Below are 19,293 nucleotides of genomic sequence, written 5' to 3'. Positions count from 1 at the left end.
CCAGAACCTTGCTGAGCACCGACAGTAAGGACACAGGGCAATAGCTTTTACACTGGTTCTTGCCTCCCTTTTTGTGATCTGGCACTACATTGCTCGTTTTCCAGGCTGCCGGCCACGTGCTGGACTTGAGACACCGAGTGAACAGTAAGGCGAGTGGTCGCGCCAGCTCATTAGCACACTGACGGAGCAAGCCCTGCCTTATTTTCATCCACTTCTAGAAGCTTTTTCCTCACTTCGGATTCACTCGTTTTAACTTCCAGAAGTGTGTCCTTTATGGTGTGAGGCATCGTTGGTGGTCTTCTCAGGGTCGGGCACGCTCATTTCTCTCTCTCTCTCTCTCTCAGAAATAAGAATTATAATAGCGAGTGATTTTTCTTACCAGGTACATACATTATGAAATAACCCATGCAAAGTTTAGAGAAAAATGAAAATAAATATAGTTTGGTTGTTTTGACAATTATCTGAAGATAAACAAAAGAAAATTGGTAAAGTAGTTAACTTTCATGATAAACTCATCATTATGTATTGGTTCCATAAAAAAAAAAAAAGACAAGTAAATAAAACTGCCAGCAAATCATACTCCTTTGTGATAATGATAATAGTCAAGTACGGCACCATGTACGCATTCTGAAAATCTCTTACAATGTCCGGGAAAAAAACGACTTAATTTTAGCATGCAGCTAGCACAGTGTTGCATGTGTCCTTGAATATGTCACGAGCACTACGAGGATGCAAAATACACGTCCTTATGTTGAAGGGCTTGATGCTAAAAGAAATGTCAGCCAAGTCATCAAGACTTTCTGAGCACACTGTGTCTGAACATACTGTATGAATACAATATAGGAGCATTTTTAACAATGAACAATTCTTATAAAATATTGCTGAAATTCTTATGTTAAATAGGTTTGAGTATGATGATGGTTGATAAAGTGTCACTCACCTGTATGCTCCCGACTGTTTTCTAGAGAAATATCCAGATGCCTGTGTGTTTTTGGCTTCAACACAAACCATCTCAAACCCAATCTGAAAAGATTTTCATGAATGTTTAGTTAACTACTTGACTACTAATATTCAAGAGACATGACAATGTTACAGACAAGTAGCCAGTGTTAGAGGCAGTGTTTCCTCTGTCTGGCCTGTGCCTGCTGAGGTCAGGTGAATGTAGAGGTTATGTAAGTTTATTTAATATATATGAATAGGAAATTGTACACATTTCCTTCATTATCTATATATTATTACCATTATTTTAATTGTAACCTTCTTTTAAAAGTAATAAAATATATTATTTGATGACACTTTGCCACCTGCAATGCCAGTGACAGTGGTGCTCTGTTGGCAATCTTGTCACTGAATGAGGCTTGTAACTCACAGAGATCTGGTGTTTTCAGTCTACTCATTCTTGTTGAACTAAACATTACTAAACAGAACCCAAGAGCAAGAAGACTGCTATATGGTGAGTACAATGATGATAACTTTGCTAGAGTCAATCACACCAATTCCCCATAATACCAAATTTATTTGTAACAATACCAGTCTGACATCCTCTTTTAAGAGGAAGAAAGTAACAATAATTATGAGTTATAACCACACAAAACAGTAAAACTTGTATTCAAATTCACACTGTGGTTCTCTTCATTCTCCCATGAAGAAAACCACAAAGAACACTTGTCAAGTTTTCGGAAATTTTAATAATAGATTATAATTATTGCCGAAATACTACTAGGAACACAAACATCTTTCAAAATCTCAAATCATTTACACAAAAATTTTATATATACACAAAAGCTACTAACGACAGATTTAGCATCTTCATCCAAGACTACATTAGAGTGACAGCCCAAATATTTAAACTCTATAGCTATATTGTCAAAAATAAAAAGCTTATAACTTGTGTAGCAGATCCTTTTCAAATGCAACACACTAAACCAAACCTGCAGCCTTTCCAACATACCTGAATATCTTTTGGAGCCTTGAGTTCAATTCTAAAGCATGTCAGATCTGAATCAGTTCTGAACTGGTACACTGGATTATTCTTGTATGTGGCTGGGTGATTAGGGCAGCCTCCAGCTGTTTCCCCACTCCATTTCCCTGTGACCTGTTCAAATCAAGTCATAGAAAAGCTATGTAATATCTATACAAACATAAATTACACACACACACCACACACCCACAACAAAATAATAATAATGAAAACATTTACTGCTCTGGGCGACCTAGTTTTTCTTTGAGTCAATATAAACAAAACATCAATGTAACATTATTTTGTGATGCCATTTTTTGTGAGTGTAACATTGCCTCCTAGTATACTTTATTGGAGACAATCTATGTAATGAAGTAGATCATGAGCCATACTTGATTTTTGTGAGCTGGCTCTGCAGCAGAACAGCCTGCACATTTAACACCACATCTTGGATTTCCTCAGGCTGGCTCCATAGCTGAGCCAAACATTACATGTGTCGTGATACAAAGATCATTGCTTCATATATACAGTACTCAGGACCAATACCAAAATGGAATAGAGCACTCATGAGTGGTAACATTGTCTTCAGGGCAATTGGAAAATATCTACATTTTTGGATTACCATTCGCATAAAGATATAAATAAAGATTTGGATTTATTGATCTATTGGTTTTCACCTTATCAAGCAATAAATTTATCACTAGTTATCAATTTATCTGTTATACTGATTATCATTGTTGATATGTCAGCAACAAAATTTTCAATATTTTTTTCATTTTCATGTCCAGCTATGTTGACGAGGCAAATCTTATCATGCCTGATGAATAAATGTTAGCAGCATTTACCATACCAATACAGATGTGTTAACACTATTGAGGTTTCTAGGATAGTGAAAAAATTATGGAACTGACAATACTATCAATTCCACTTTAAAGTTCTTGATGCCTGACTCTGTCACAGGCAGCTACTCCTATATGTACATACTAGGTGAGACAATTCACTGCGAGGGTCGGCAACCAGTGTAAACTATGGCACGCGTGCCAGACTTGGCACGCAGAGTGCTTACCTATGGCACGCCACGTGATATGAAGGAGCAAAGAAAAAAGTTAAGCAACAAAATAATGGCACGAGAGAGAGAGAGAGAGAGAGAGAGAGAGAGAGAGAGAGAGAGAGAGAGAGAGAGAGAGAGAGAGAGAGAGAGAGAGAGAGAGAGAGAAAATGTGTATTGTACATCCTTACAGTTATGATTTAAATTTTCGTATGATTCTAAATATTTCTTTCTTATGATATATTAAAATGATTAAATTAAAACGAAAATGTTTTGTACCCGCGATGAGGTGTACGTGAGCACAGCGAGATGTAGACGAGTATGAGACACGTTGGTCCCCGCCGCTGGTGACGCATTAGTCAAGCAGCGCTGCTGTTTCAGTGACTATTTACCTGCCCTGAGTGACACTCTTTCTAGTTACTGTCGCCATGGCTACTGCGAAAAAAGTCAAGCTTGATGTCCGATCATTTCAGTCATCATGGACAAATGACTTTGGATTTATTCAACAGAATGATCGTGCTGTGTGTGCTCTCTGCTGCGAAAATGTCGTGTGCCGCACATCTAGTGTTAAAAGACACTTTGAAACAAAACACGATAAGACTTTCAAGGACAGTGCAGACAAGGCTGAAGCGATTAAGAAAGCAGTATCCCGCTATGAGAAACAAAGTAATGTGTTTAAGAACCTGAGTGCTAGCAAAAACAATGCAACTGAGGCCAGTTACAAACTAGCTCTGTGTATTGCTAAGCATGGAAAGCCTTTTACTGATGGAGATTTCATAAAAGCAGCTTTCCTAGAGTGCTCTGAGGTGTTATTTGATGGCATATCAAACAAACAGATGATCATCTCAAGGATAAAAGATATGCCTGCCTCAGCTAGGACCGTGGAGAGACGTATTTCTGAAATGGCTGCTAATGTAGGTGAGCAGCAAACTGTTGCTTTAACAACTACACCTGTGTTCAGTGTGGCCCTGGATGAAAGCGTGGATATAAATGACATTCCCCGTCTGGCTGTTTTTGCCAGGTACAGTGACACAGAGATACACGAGGAGCTGTGCTGTCTTCAACCTATGTATGGCACTACCAAGGGGGGAGGACATACTGAAGACATTCACTGACCATTTTGAGGACAGAGGGGTTGACATAAGAAAGATTTTTGCAGTAACAACAGATGGTGCCCCTGCTATGGTAGGAAAAAAACAAGGGTTTTACCAAGCTTGTTGAGGATAAAATTGGACACCCCATTTTGAAATTGCACTGCATAATTCATCAAGAAAATTTATGTGCCAAAATCTCGAGCTCTGATCTCAACAAGGTGATGGCTACTGTAACAAAAGTAGTGAATTTTGTTGTTGCACACTCTTCTCTTACGCACAGGCAGTTTCAAGCTTTCCTTGAAGAGGTGGACAGTGCTTACAAAGATATACCCTTGCACAGCAGTGTTAGGTGGCTAAGCTGTGGGAAGGTATTGGAGAGATTTGTGGAATGCTTTGATGAAATCAAGCTTTTCTTAACAGAAAAAGGCCAAGGCTACCCTGAGCTGGAGGACAGAGATTGGATTGTGAAACTTATGTTTCTCTCAGACATCACCAAACATCTAAATGACCTCAGTCTTCTCTTGCAAGGTGCAGGAAAAACAGTGATGGACTTGTATGATACTTGGAAGGCATTTGTTGCAAAGCTTGCAGTTTACTCATCAGATATTAAAATGGTTCTTTCCGTTACTTCAAAAACTTGAAAAACTTATCTGCAACTCATCCTGTCAACACTACTGATCTTCAGGTGTACATGCAAGAATTGAAATCTGAGTTCTCAATCAGATTTCAAGATTTCAAAACATCGGCCCAGTGTTTTCCTTTTAATCAGACCAGACACGTTTAGATACAGTGAGTTGGACGCATCTCTTTTTGAGTGGATGGAAACTGAGGAGTTGGAAATGCAGTTAATTGACTTTCAGGCCTCATCATTGTGGTCAGCTAAATTTAAGGATCTTCGAGAAATATTGGAAACTAGTACGAATGATCATGCAGCCTCCATATTAAGTTCCTGGACATCACTGCCTGATAAATTCAATTGCATGAAGAAAGTAGCTTTTGCATTGCTATCAGCATTTGGATCTACATATCAGTGCGAGCAGATATTTTCACACATGAAGCACATCCTCAATCCCCATCGCAGCAACCTTACAACGGATCATTCTGAGGGTTGTGTAAAGCTCAAGGTGTCCAGATATTCACCTGAAATTTCAACTTTGGCCAAAGGGAAGCAAGGGCAAGGATCGCATTAATATTGTGAGTATAATTTTACAATAAAGAAGTATATTTTAGTTTCTAAGAATACTAAATGCTACAAAAGTGTTACATTTATGTTATGCATGTGGAGAAAAATACATCCTACTTTAATTACAATGGTCACTACATACTCAGTCATAGTGTATAATTATAATTTTCATTTTCGTAGGCTACATATAGGGCTGAAAAATAACATTTGGCACGCAAGGGAGTAAAAAAGTGGCATGAATTATAAACTGGCACACTATGTTCAAAAGGTTGCCGACCCCTGCCATGGAGGCACCAGAGTGAGAGGAGAATCCACATTATTCTTTGTGCTTTGGTGATTGCATGACTGTGAATGTCATATTGTGAATCTGATTTATGGCAGTTTAATTGTAAGATATCACCTGTCTGGTCTGGCTTTGTTGTGTACTAAGTAGCATGAATGAAGGTGGAATGAGGTGTGTGATGGTGGGGCTGTGGGGCCATTTGTTCTTTTTCCACATATATCTTCACTCCTCAACAAATAATTGCAGTGGATATGAAATGATAGTGTGTTTGTTACTCCTCCTTCCAGGACCTCATCCTTAAGTCATCTTACTTTTAGAAGTGACACCACCAGACACTGCTGCTATGGGTGAAGGTACTCCTCAGATCAGAGGCATTACACAGGAGGCTTTACAAACAACTGTTTACAACAAATCCAGGTGATATACCATCAAACTACAAATTTAAGCCACTGAAGTGATACTGGTAGCAATCTAAATAAACCTGTTAAAATAGCGTTCTTTGAAAATAAAAATCAATTCTTTCTCATTCAAAAACCATGGTACAACAAAAAAAAATTTCATAATAAATTTCCATACTTTACATAAATCATGACCTGTAGCTGCTTTGAATAGGTGGAATGCTTTTTAATGAAAAAAAAAAAAGGAATTGAAAGGAAATGGTTAATGCTTAGTTTAAACCTGGGGACAATAATAAAGACAAACTCACATGGATAAAAGACCTTTTTGCCTCCAGTCTTGTACACAAGGAGGGTGATGTACTCCTGGTTATTTCTGAAATCTTCAATTTCTGTTATGTGCCGAGTTAGCAATATCCACACAGCTGACCCGCCTGCACACTGCACATCCAGAGAGTACTGTGGATTCTCCCCAACGTTGTACAGATCGCGCACAGGGCCAGCCTTGGCATACCAAGTTCTGAAGGAAGGGGCAAACATTTAATCAATAATATGCTTTGGTATAAAGAATTCTGTGCAAGGTATGACACAGTACAAAATATACTACACATCCTAGGTCTTTTACCTGGAATTCAGAAATCAAATACAATTTTCCCTTTTTTTTTTTTTCAGGTATCTGCTAGCAAAAGCTCATGCCTGACATAAAATGGTGATGTTACACTAGATATTTATAATTTTCAAGGTTAATCAAATAGTTAGATTCTAAAAGTCAACAAAGTATCACTACTACTAAGAGTTAATGGACAATTAATGTAGTCATATGAATGGATAGTTACTCATGTGTGCAGAATGTATGGGAGAAGAGTCGAGGGTTCCAGTTCATGTAAATGACATCATAAAAGTGGCACAGACTGTCAAAGTCAATCCAGAAGACACCATTGTCAAACGTCTGTGCACTCTTTGGGTCGTAGTTTAAGAGCTTGCACATTTCTGGAGTCCAATGAACTTGATCCATTTCCGAATAATTTCCTTTCCAGCGTAGGTGAGACCAAGGATTTTTCAGCATAAGTAAGCGCTTCCCCTAGAAAGGCATGAATTGTTGGTAACCATACACTGAAGAGAGAGTGGAGTTAGTTGAAATAGCTTGGCATAATAATGTGAAATGAAGACATAGTGAAAGCACCACAAAAGGGATCCATGGACCTGTAACCAGGTGTCTAGCATTACACTGTGGAAGCATTAAGAAACTTAAGTGAAACCTAACACCAAAAGACTGATTTTACAAAAAAATATCTTTGTAACTCTTTCACTGCAGTAAGTAAAATATCACAGCACTAAAAGCACTGTGCAAGATAAATAAAAAATATTAAGAGAAAAAATTAATAGTAGAGAGGATAATGCAGCATAGAATTCTCTATGCCCAATTTGAACTAAACCCACCAAGGTCAGAACACCTACATATGACATCCACTAAGCTGCCACTACATATAATTCCACCATTTTCTTTGAGCTGTGTCAAGACACACACCCAGAAGTATAAACACAGAAGAGGCATTACTGCATTATTTATGATCAGTGCACTCCCTTGTGTACTACTCATATCTTGGGTGTAACCACAATATACTCAGTCAAATGAAACAGTAAAACAATTGATTTGGATGCACAAATAAATCTGAGCTGCAGGGAAAGGTACCATGCTGGAACTCGGCATGGTACTCGGTGAAAAAGCTACTAATTAATTCAATCCCTCTTTAAGACTGGTTCTGAAAAGTCTCTTTGCTTACCTTAACTTCCTTTATATCAAGCATTGCATAAGCATGAGTAGGAACAAGTCCAGCTCGGTCTGCGGCACTGTCACTCATCTCTCCCGTGGCCACAGTCACTAGCACATCTCCACGGTGGAAGCGATCAAGAATCTTGCGAAATGTTGCTTCTTTACTGAAGTCCTTGTCCTTGATAGACACACGCTCAGGAATCCAGCCAGTGAGAGCATAGAGGTCAATGTTGCTGTTGGAGCCAGGGAAGTCATAGCCGCCCATCACCTTTAGGTAGGACTTCTCAACAAGAGATATCCAAAATTCATGCTTGTTTGTGGAATAGGAACAGAGCAGCTCCCCATGATGACCCACAGGCAGTTTGTCATCTATTATTACTTTTCTTGGGATTCCATTGATGTGAAGCTTGATCATGTACTTGCCACAAGGGTTGTACACTGGATCACCATTACGATTCTTGGGGTAAATGATGTCAGTTATCAATCTCTTCTTAAATCTTTTCTCATACAAAGCACTGATAGCTACTGATGCCACAAACGAACAGTCAGACACACAAGTTTGTTTGATGCTGAAGCAGTCGACTACTTCAATCATCTTGGGATCACTAGAAATGTCTTCTGGTCGAGCCCACCTGGCAAAGTTTTTCTTCTGCTTTGGAGCAAGAGGGAGAAGACCATCTTTGTCAGTGAATGGTATGGAGAAGGCAAACTTCTCTCTCAGATCAATAGCAAGGAAGGGCACATAGTCTCTTCCGTTGACGTTTGAAGTTCGTTTTAAGACCTCCAATTCTTCCTTTGTGTATTCAGATTTGCCAGCGAGCTGCAATCCAGATTTCCTTGCTGTGTTTGGAGTACCTGGGAAATCATGTACATGTTAGATAGGCATACTGTAATACAAGACTGAGACATAAACATTAAATTATATTCCCACTTATTACTCAAAATAAGTATGACACAAACAGCCAGCACATAAATTAAGATGATACATTTGAATAAGAAAGATTAAAGGAAGAAATGTTATTAACAAGTATTTCACACAATTCTGCAGATCCACAAATGTGTAAGAAAGCTGAATAAAATTTAACACAAGTGAATATTTAAAAAATGTATCTTCCTCTTTCATAAGTAGAAAACAAGAATAGAGACAAAATTATAGCTTTGTGAGAGAGAGAGAGAGAGAGAGAGAGAGAGAGAGAGAGAGAGAGAGAGAGAGAGAGAGAGAGAGAGAGAGAACAGCAATAACACACAAACCTTTTGGTTGAGGATTAGCCTCCACAATATTGCCGTAGCCTAAGGGAGGTACGACTCTGGATGGCGACACTTTCTGGCACCGAGATGTTTTGGTTTCAGTTTCAACCCCTGAAAAGCATATGGTGGCATCAATAAATGTACCTTACACAATGGTGTGCTTATACACAGAGTCTGGCTTTTATTTAAGAAATGGAGTTTCTCATACAATGTTATCTGCAGTTTGCATTATGGAAGAACTGCTCAAACTAAGTAATAATTTTTTCTTAAATATTTTGTAACTTGCATACTTGTGTGTTGCACTTCATGTCCTTGTAAAATTTGGAACAGCTACACTGTGTAAGTTACCTGTGCAATGATGTACACAAATGGTAACCATTAACTTCTTGAAGATAAGCTACACTGCAACACTGCATGCTGCCAAATATCTACATGGGAAGCCATCAGTGAATGCATATTTTCAGTCAGCTGTTGGTTAATGGAAGAGAAAGAAACAATATCAAATACATGATAAACTAACCTTTAGCAGCTGCCTTTTCTGATGCTTTCAAGTCCTCAGCTCGAGATAATGCTTGTTCAGCCAGCTTTCGTAATTTGTCAGTTATTTTAGCATTACTTGCATTCTTGCACTGCAGGGAGATATTGTTCCATTACTTCCTACAATCTGATACTGACAAAATATAAATCATGCAGGAACAAAAGAATGTCAAGGATGCAGTCTTGCACTAACTACAATTATTTCAGTCATCACCATTTACACTTTATTATCTCATCATTCTTGTGGACCTTTAGGGGCTGAAATAAGCAGTAGCATTGTTTACTGCACTTCCTAGCCCCTGTGGGAGAGAGAATTCAGTGGCTACACACACCACTGTAGGGCACGAGGAATATTACCAACATTTCCCCTAATGTATTAAAGGAAGGAGCGCCAGAATAACTAAGTGAAGGGCTTGGAGCTCCTCATGCTCTCAATCCCTCGAGAGAGATATACAAATTACTCAATTGGATAACTGTATTTCATTTAGTAACACTATATCCAAACACACACATGTATGGGTTGAAAGATGCTCACATGAAGAAAATAGAAAGGAAAATCATTATGGCCATTTCATTTCATGCCACTTGTCTATCATCCTCTCATATATGTGCATAGGTATTGGCCATTGGGGGTTATGATGCAGTACTTGATCTTAACATAGGAGTAAAAACACTACTCAGGTACTGTCTAAGGAAAACCATATGACTCCATATGACTTACTGCTTCTAAGCACAACTCCACAGCACTAGAGTATAGCTCCACTGCTTCCTCCACATTGCCTGTTTCATCCTCTTCAAAAGCTTCCAGCAACAAGAAATGTGCTCTGCTCAGCTCATTCTGCCCTTTTTCTGCTATGATCTGTGGTGACTGGGTCTGTGTTTCTAGACAGATAGAAAAGAAAAATTAGCAAAGGCTCAAATATGTAAAACTATACCAGACCTACTGATTAAGGAATTAAATATATACAGGTATGTACATATTTATATCTCTCTTTTTAAGGTATTACTGTACAGTGAATAAAGAAATACAATAAAAACTTCCACAACGACATGTATATCATCACTTTGTTGCAAACTGATTTATGTATATTCACATTTTTCCATATGTTGATGCGGATACCTGCCAAAGTGGGCTTTCAGTGGATGACAAAGGGAGATGGGACAAAGGACAATCGGTGACATTATAAAGGGTTAACGGAAGCTGAAGTGCTGTCTTGAGTAAGGATCTTCCTGCTTTGTTGGCAAAATATCAACTAAAATATTTAAGAATGAACTTGGCTTTAAGCAAACCAATCCATAGCACAGAAAATGGTTGAAAATAACTCTATTTATCAATTTTATTTCATGTGAGAAAGAGTCTAGCTGGGGATGGGAATAAAAGGCCAAACTAGTCCAGAATTGACTTGACACTCCTCTTTTGACATATTCCATGTTGTCTGGAGAAGAATAGAAACAGAAACAAGCAGGAACACGGAAACAGACTTACGTTCATTTCCTATCAAAGCTGCCACAGTTCTTACCATTATTCTCGAGTATGTCGGCTCTGTTTCTGTACTGCTGGATTCTCTCTGTAATGGCTGGTGAAGAGATGCCAAGGATTGTTGCCCGCCGCAGGTATTCGGCTGCCTGGCGGTACATGTAGATAGCTGCCGGGTGACTGCCATTGGTGTCGAAGTGTGTCGCTTGTCTGGCCACTTCGGCAGCATGATTGATGCATTCTTCTGCATCATCCATGCTTACCTGACAATGAAACAGACATAGATGAAACATACTTTTTGAAGCTTTCCCTAATTACATAATCATACAGGTAGTTGCTGTCTTATCACTAACTTATAGTATGAATGATCAACTGTAAAGTTGTAAGTTGGTGCAATGAATGGACAAAAATTTAATATAGGGATAAAAAACATTTGGATTAGCTTTACAAATATTTGCACCATTTTTTTTGCTGTCTTATCAGTTTATCTTCTTTGTATGCATTGTAAGTGCTATGGGTTGGAAGGTGGAAGATGGTGCAAGGTTTCTAATGAAGTGTGGCTGCTGTGAGGCTGAAGTGTGGAGCAGGCAGATTGAAAGGAGAGGAGCTTGTGTGTTACTGCAGTGTGGCAAATAGTTAATTCAAACATATCTTTAAAAAACAACAACTTGACTCAGCCTGCTGTACAAATAATGACACAATCAACTTTCAAGTAGTCATATGTGTCACTCATTGGAATTCAAACAAGTTGTAAATTGATGACTACTTAATGCAATAAAACTATACATTAGTGTGCAAGAGTTAAGGGATAATTTTTCATTTTAATTCTTATTTCATAACCATAAGCCACAAGAGTACTTTTTCTGAATCTATCTCAGCTCACACTCATTGCAAAAAGTGTCAGGATTCTTTCCTGCCTTATTACATTTTTCTGACACATTCTCAGGTTAATATACATGACAGGTATGTTAATTAATCTGTTCACTACTTGGTGCTTCATCTAAAAAAGTGCTCCTTTATCAACCAACTGCTGCTGACAACAGTGGGGAAAATGCAATGATAAATATATGTCAAAACAGATCAATAAATATATATATATATATATATATATATATATATATATATATATATATATATATATATATATATATATATATATATATATATATATATATATATATATATATATATATATATATATATATATATATATATATATATATATATATATATATATATATATATATATATATATATATATATATATATATATATATATATATATATATATATATATATATATATATATATATATATATATATATATATATATATATATATATATATATATATATATTAAATATTCAGAAAATCCAGGCCAGACTCCCAATCTATGGAAGACTGATGCTCAAGCCTGAACTTCATTGAAGCTGACAATGTCATGCTAATTCAATCAGGGAGGAAGCACACCACATGATCCTTTTCAGTCCATATCTAAATTTGAAAGACAATGTGTGCTTCAAGGCTTCATAAATTATACGAACTAAACCTCTGAGCTAAATCTAGTTTTAAAAAATCTGCAAGAGTTGATCATTACTTGATAACTTAATAAAAAAAAAAAAAGTAGAAAGGCATAACAAATCATTGGAACACTAATCAAACTTAATATCTATCTATAAACAGGCTGCCACCTCCCTTTGTGTTGATAGCTGGGACAAGGCATCTAGAAATGACATTCACAAGCATTGCTTCACTACTTTGCCTCTAGCACTCTAGGGAAGAAAGAACCAATTCTCACCACACCACACTCTGTGAGGCTCAGGTGTACATCACAACTGCCAATATCTATACAGAAGGCAGGGCCTATCAGCAAGGCTGGTCTGCTCCTGCTGCATCATAACAGACCCATTGCTTCCCCTCGCCTGACCTGATCCGCTTATTGGACCAGAAGTGGGACAGCCTCCTTCAGCTGTCTTCATTCATATATCCTAGAACCAAAAACCTGGTAGATACTTACTATCAAAACAATTCAATAGGAAATCTGTCATGAAGTGATTCTTTGTGCCAGTGTGAAAGTGAGTGGAGCAAGACAGTGCCATGAGACACACTACATGTACACAAGGGAACAGTTTATTCTAATATGTGACAGTTGGTTAAAGTAATTCCAGGCTGGGCTTTGTCCTGCAGTCAGGGTTCATGTTTGGTGAGATTTTAGCTTTGAAGGCAGCATGGTGTTAACTACCTGAGCTACAGACTGATGGGTACTTTTACAGTGTTACACCATAATCAACATGGCTTTTTTTATCCTTATCATATAGAACTTCTCATTCCAAGTAATTTGAACCCCATACATAGCCGTTGCAAAGTATTTGTAACGATAACAACAGTTTTTAAAGACTTATCCTTTTTTTTGGGAACAAGCTAACACACTGCCACACCAAAGTGTGTGATGGACTGACAGGCACTGAGGAACACTATTAGGTGTGTTCATTCACGTGTGTGTATTGCCACATTAATTTGTGCCCATGTAAATCAATCATACTGATTGGTGATTTTGTTTGAGCATACTGCCACTTACCAATAAGATAATACATAATAAATCTAGCCAATCAAAGCAGTTTGGAGGAAGCAATTTGATTTGAATCAATCTATGGAAGATGTCTGAACAGGCAGGGTGTTGCCTCAATTATTTCCATTGTATCGCCAGATTTTACAAAGAGAAATAGGTAGTGACTTCATATTAATTTCTTAGCACTGCTAGTCAGGTTACGGTAGTTTGCTTTGGTTAAATCAGTTCTATTATGTTTGATAAAGTTAATTTGTTCTGAGGAAGACGTATCAGCAGTGCGTGTCGCCTCAACTTGGTTACGTTAGCTAGATTAGGTTAGGTTGGTTTGGTTAAATAGACCATTTTTAATAGATTTGAGTAGCCAGTGGTGAGCAGCAGTGGTGGTGAGTACTCTCCACAGCAGTAACAGTCAAAGTTTTGAACTGTTACTTTTGTGATACTTTGTGATAACCAAACTATTGTCTTCTGGTACATTTTGGTCTGTTTTGTATTAATCTTTTTTTTTTCATCACAACAGTCTCTTCTGATGGGATAGACTGTTCTTTTGGGAAAGGGGGAATATAGAAAGTACTGATTTGTGACAGAAACAAAGTGCAGATTCATTCAAAACAGGTCAAAAACTACCAGAAAAGAATACTTTCATCCTGAAGTGAGAGTACGGTGAAAGACTGCAAATTTATCGACTAATGCACACCACTCCACACTGACTGAGGAGTACACATAGAAAACCCCAACAACATTATTCGGCACTGTCCTTATATAGTGATCCCTCTAGCTCGCCTTGTTTCCCGGCTCCCCCTTTGCAGCTCTTTCACTCAGCTGACAGGACGTGGGAATGAAAATATAACCAAAATAACCTAACCCTAACTTTAACGTAAACAAACCTAATTTCAACTTAACCTAACCAATTTGAGGTGACATGCACCACTAATACTCTTCCTCAGAACCCTTCCAACCAATAGTGTGGCTAAGTTATGCTAGCTGGGTTAGGTTTAAGTTAGGTTTGCTTATCATATTTTCATTCCCATGTGCCGTCCATTAAGTGAAAGACCTGCAAAGGAGGAGCCAGGAAACAAGGAGGGACCACTATATTAGGAGAGTGCCCATTATTCACTGTTGGCTGCTACTGTAGACTCAGATATCACTAATTCAATAAACCAACTCCTTTGTTTAATTTCGGTCCTATTTCACAAACGAAACAACACTGTAGTCTGTCTACTGTAAAGTGGCTCCTGGGTCTCAGTTCAGATGGTGTCTTGGGGAATGCGTGGTTGTCAGATCCTTGTAATAAATGCATTGATGAGTAGAAAAGTATTATTCATATCAAATCAATTACACTATCAATAAGCTACAATGTGTTTTAAATCCAGGAGCCACTTTTGAGTAGACAGACTATAGTTAACCTCAAACAACTGTACCTAATTGTAATATATAAAAATCTGAACCCCATGCCAATCAATCCATGACCAGCACTCCTACACTCGGTAGATTAACCTCTCCTGTGCTATGACGCGTTTCCATATTCAATCTGCTTACTATTTAAATGATTCTAGACAGCTTCATAAACTCATGTGTGAATAAAATAGTGAAGACTCCGGCCATTGCTCTTCTGACCTCCATAAACCCTTCCTAATGTAAACAAAATCGTCTAATTACACGCAAAACTCATGGTAAAAATGCATCCCAGTACTGAAGAGGTTAAAAAGACAATGCGGCCCGTGGTAACATTGCAGTGACTTGGCCAGTGAAGAAGGTGAGTCATGTAGGAAGGGCACTGGCTACCCTCACTGCCACGGCCCTCCTGCGACACCTAACCACCTGCTGCTCAACTCGTGGGCCTCATTGATACGCCTACACCCCACACACCTGACACACCCGCCCTACACCAACACACAGGCACACGGACACGCAGGCAGTCTCACCACTCAGCTGTGTAGGCAGGAGTGGCGACTGACAGCAGTGGTAGTAGTGACACAATGTTTGGCTGGCACACTAACGGGTCCTGCTGCCCTGCTTTCTTGTTAATCTTGGCTAAACTTTTCTTATACATGCCTTTTTGTACGTTTTTGTGTGTATTTATGCTATGTTGATTTTTCTATAGCTTATTCAGATAATATTTCTTTTCTCTATTAGGGTTTAATTTTTCTAGGAGTGGAATGATAACGTGTTTCTTTTTACTTTTGTTCATTTTGCGATATTATTGTGTGTTATGTGTTTACTTCTATATAGATTATGAAATAAGAATAAAATAATTTACTGTGTCCATTTGAAAACAGCATTTGTCATCATTTTCTTGGTTAGAATTTCACACACACACACACACACACACACACACACACACATGACTTTCTTAAGATTCTTTCTTGGGTGTTGTGCATATTTTGGCAAACTGTGTTGTCCATGCATAAAAGTTTGAAAATATTTCAACGGACTACGGAAAGCCATTGTAGTTGAGGTTTAGCTTAGTTATGCCTCTATTAAGCAGCTGACCCACCGTAGAAAATGTTTTAATGAAAAAAATAAAAAAGATATTTTCAAGGGGGACAAAGGTGAAAAATTATATCTATACTGTACACTCGTACTGTCACAATATTTCACGCGTTGCTGCATAGCCTTATGTACTTTTCATAACAGCTATGTACATGTGGGGAGATCGTAAGTGGGCGAGTTTGTAAAACACTATTCAACTGAAGCGAGTATATTCTTTTTTTGTTTGTCTCGATTTCTGCCGGTCATTACTGGATATTAAAAGTAAATAAAAAAAGGGGGTAAATATTTATAAGTCCTTCCTCCCTGTCACCACCAATTCCCTCTCCAAGAACAGTAAGCTTGGGAATCTTGAGGGAAAACGAGATTTTCGGATGGGGAAAGCTAGAATAGATAATTTTTGGCGATTTAGGAAGTCTAAGGGGGGAAAGAATGCTATTTAAAGCAAAAAAAAAAAAAAAAAAAAAAAAAAATGGAATTACTGCATTTTCTTACAATAAACTCTAGATGGTTTTGGCCACCCTTAAGTTGTTGTTCTTACTATTAACAATATTTTCAGTAAGTACACTTTCTGCCGCTAATGAATAATAACACTGCAATAGGTCCGGGAATGTGCTGTGTCTGTCGAGTTTTCTCAAGTTCAGCGAGCTGCGGCGAGCTGGGCAGACAGGTACACAGAGACATCTGTGTGCTGAGTTCAGCCATGGCCACCAAGATTGTTAGACATAGGGAAAAAGAAATGTAAGATAGGGCATGTTGGTTGAAATTGCAAATTTACCAAAACTGCCAACAATTTGCTGCATTTGCGGCTGTATCTGCTACATTTAACAAAAGCCCTAATAAGGTACTAACCAAACACAACATTATAACCTAGCTGGGAGGGGACTGCGCTCCTCCCGATCCCTAACGGTTACCAATCAAACTCTTATCTAAACTAATCTAATCTAATTTTAACCCATATACAAAATGTAGTGAAGCATTGGCAACAGCTTAACATAGTGCCGCGCTGCGCCCCTCCAAAGAAATTACACACACACACACACACAAAAAAAAAAAAAAACCCTGGTATCTGGTATCACTCACAATTTCGAGAAGCAAAATCAACCCGTGATGCACACAAGCCGAACAAGTCTCTTGCGTTTCCAATGTAGCGGCGAGAGAACTTAAAAAAAAAGCCTGAAATCACAATCAGAGTACTGGGCGTCCATGGTTAAGGCAGCATGGCAAGTGGTAGTCTGGTATAAACTGACGTGGTTCACCGACACACTCTCTCAGTAGAAACAAATGCAATACTATAAGTGACTCCCAGCATGGCGGGCTAGCTCTCATTGGATATTCTGTAGTCCAACGTCAGTGTTTGGTTTTGCCGTGATACGTCATCTAAGTAACTACCGGCATGGCGGGCTCTCATTGGACGTCATTGACACGTGATTTATAGACACCACAACTCCTATGGAACCCACAATGTCCTGCTCAAGCAAACTTCCACCACAAGGAAAGGAAGAAGATTGAGGAAAACTGCTCGCAAGACTGTTTCTGATGCGGTGTTGATTTTCCAAAGCATCATTACAAACCAATATAAGCCTTGCGCCTGATAAAGAAAAATCTTTATAAACATGATGTAAAGTGAGTATATTACCACAACACGTAGTCGCATCATGTGTTACTGACAAGGCCGATAGTAAACATTAACCAAAAAAGAGCAAGTGAAAATGAAAAAGAATAAGTAAAGAATAGAGTATGTATACTTCCAATGCTTGAGGGAAAAGAAAAAAAAAAAAAAAAAAATAGAAACTTGACTAACGTAAGGCAGATGGATTGAAATGAAATCTACCAAGTCTCGACAACCCAAACAAAAACACACAACTGTGACAGTGGCACCCTTTTACACAATGTATGGATATATCTAGCAGGTCGAGGATGACACAATACCAATGCACCGACAACAAAGCTAACTAACTGACCTAACCAGCTATAACAAAGAGCAAGCATCCCGGAAGAGCTTATCTGTCTTAATGGTGGGGTGGGTGGACGTCAGCGTAGTGGGTGAAGGTTTACTGTAGACCAGGGTCCAGGTGAGAAGTGGGGAAGGGTAGCCGGCCGACCGTGTGGCTTGGTCAGCACCGCGGGTGAGTGCTGGAGGATATGATTGTTGTGGCGGCGCGTACCGCAGGCCAGAAAGCTCCCGATGATGGGGATTGAACGGGTGAGCTTAAACAAAAATTAATCATGTACTGTCAAGTATTAAGTGTGAAGGAGAGCCGAGGAAAATCCAGCAACTTCACAAACAACAATGGCGAAGAGAGTGAAGCAGCTGAACCTTGGCCGAACCTCGGTGTGTGTCAAGGAAACTTTCCTGGTGTGTATGGAGGTGTCAGCTGGCCGCTACAATCCAGTGTCTCTCAATCTCGTGTTCAGAAACATATTAGTCTCAAGCCACCAGTATTTGCAAAGGCTACATAAATAATAAGCTGGGTTTTCAGGACTACTGTTAATAATGTATAAATCTTGCTAATTTGTTACTTAAGCCATAACACACCCTTAAAAATCAATAAGTTGAGAGAGAGAGAGAGAGAGAGAGAGAGAGAGAGAGAGAGAGAGAGAGAGAGAGAGAGAGAGAGAAAATGTAACATTACTTATGTGGAAGTGATGCGCCTCGGATCTTCTTACTAAATAACCAGATAATTCCCCAGTAGGACCACGTGATGCTGAGGAGAGAGAGTTGGGTGAGGGATGGCGTCCATGGAGTTTAGTAGGGCTTTTCTAAATTTCTAATGTAGCGTCCCTCTTCCCGCCTGGCTGGTACACTCCTTGCTGGTGGTGGTCGCCTTGCTTTGAGTTCAACTGACGTAAGAGACGGCGTTGAATCTGTGTCGGGGCTTCATTCATTGAGTCACGGATGGGGCAAGCAACAACACAGAGATAAGAGGCAGTGTCACGGGTGTTCTTCATATCTAGCTGATAACAAACTTCATGGTCCTCTCAGAAATTTCTCTTAGAGCTTTACAAAGATGGTCGAGATAAGGCGTCACAGCGAATCATTCATCATTTGTCACTTAGTCTTCTGTGTTTTCCTCTGTTATTTATTATTTTTTTTTATCACCGTCACGTCTTTTACCATTGTATTCATGAAGCTTTTCCTTTGGTCTTCCTCCTGCTGGGTACAGACTACATCTCTAGGATTGTTTTTTAATGTAAATGTGTACACGTGACACTAATAAATTAAGAATACTAACCA

At 38.7% G+C, this 19,293-nt stretch overlaps 1 protein-coding gene across 1 annotated transcript in view; it reads right to left on the bottom strand.

Moving 5' to 3' along the window:
* Positions 1-15,555, bottom strand: part of LOC123498147 (calpain-7-like) — a 22,757-nt gene extending 7,202 nt beyond the window's left edge. The window contains exons 1-13 of the mRNA XM_045245318.1: positions 15,491-15,555; positions 12,798-12,987; positions 11,043-11,262; positions 10,244-10,404; positions 9,506-9,614; positions 8,989-9,096; positions 7,748-8,592; positions 6,800-7,044; positions 6,236-6,483; positions 5,542-5,564; positions 2,353-2,435; positions 1,952-2,105; positions 941-1,023 (exon numbers count right to left, since the gene is read on the bottom strand). Coding sequence (XP_045101253.1) covers positions 941-1,023; positions 1,952-2,105; positions 2,353-2,435; positions 5,542-5,564; positions 6,236-6,483; positions 6,800-7,044; positions 7,748-8,592; positions 8,989-9,096; positions 9,506-9,614; positions 10,244-10,404; positions 11,043-11,256 — 2,273 coding nt within the window. The 5' untranslated portion in view covers positions 11,257-11,262; positions 12,798-12,987; positions 15,491-15,555. The remainder of the gene's footprint in view (positions 1-940; positions 1,024-1,951; positions 2,106-2,352; positions 2,436-5,541; positions 5,565-6,235; positions 6,484-6,799; positions 7,045-7,747; positions 8,593-8,988; positions 9,097-9,505; positions 9,615-10,243; positions 10,405-11,042; positions 11,263-12,797; positions 12,988-15,490) is intronic.
* Between the last annotated feature and the right edge of the window lie 3,738 nt (positions 15,556-19,293).

Source organism: Portunus trituberculatus, chromosome 47, assembly GCF_017591435.1.
Source record: "Portunus trituberculatus isolate SZX2019 chromosome 47, ASM1759143v1, whole genome shotgun sequence".
NCBI classification, from domain to species: Eukaryota; Metazoa; Arthropoda; class Malacostraca; order Decapoda; family Portunidae; genus Portunus; species Portunus trituberculatus.
This window is presented reverse-complemented; position numbering and strand designations above follow the sequence as displayed.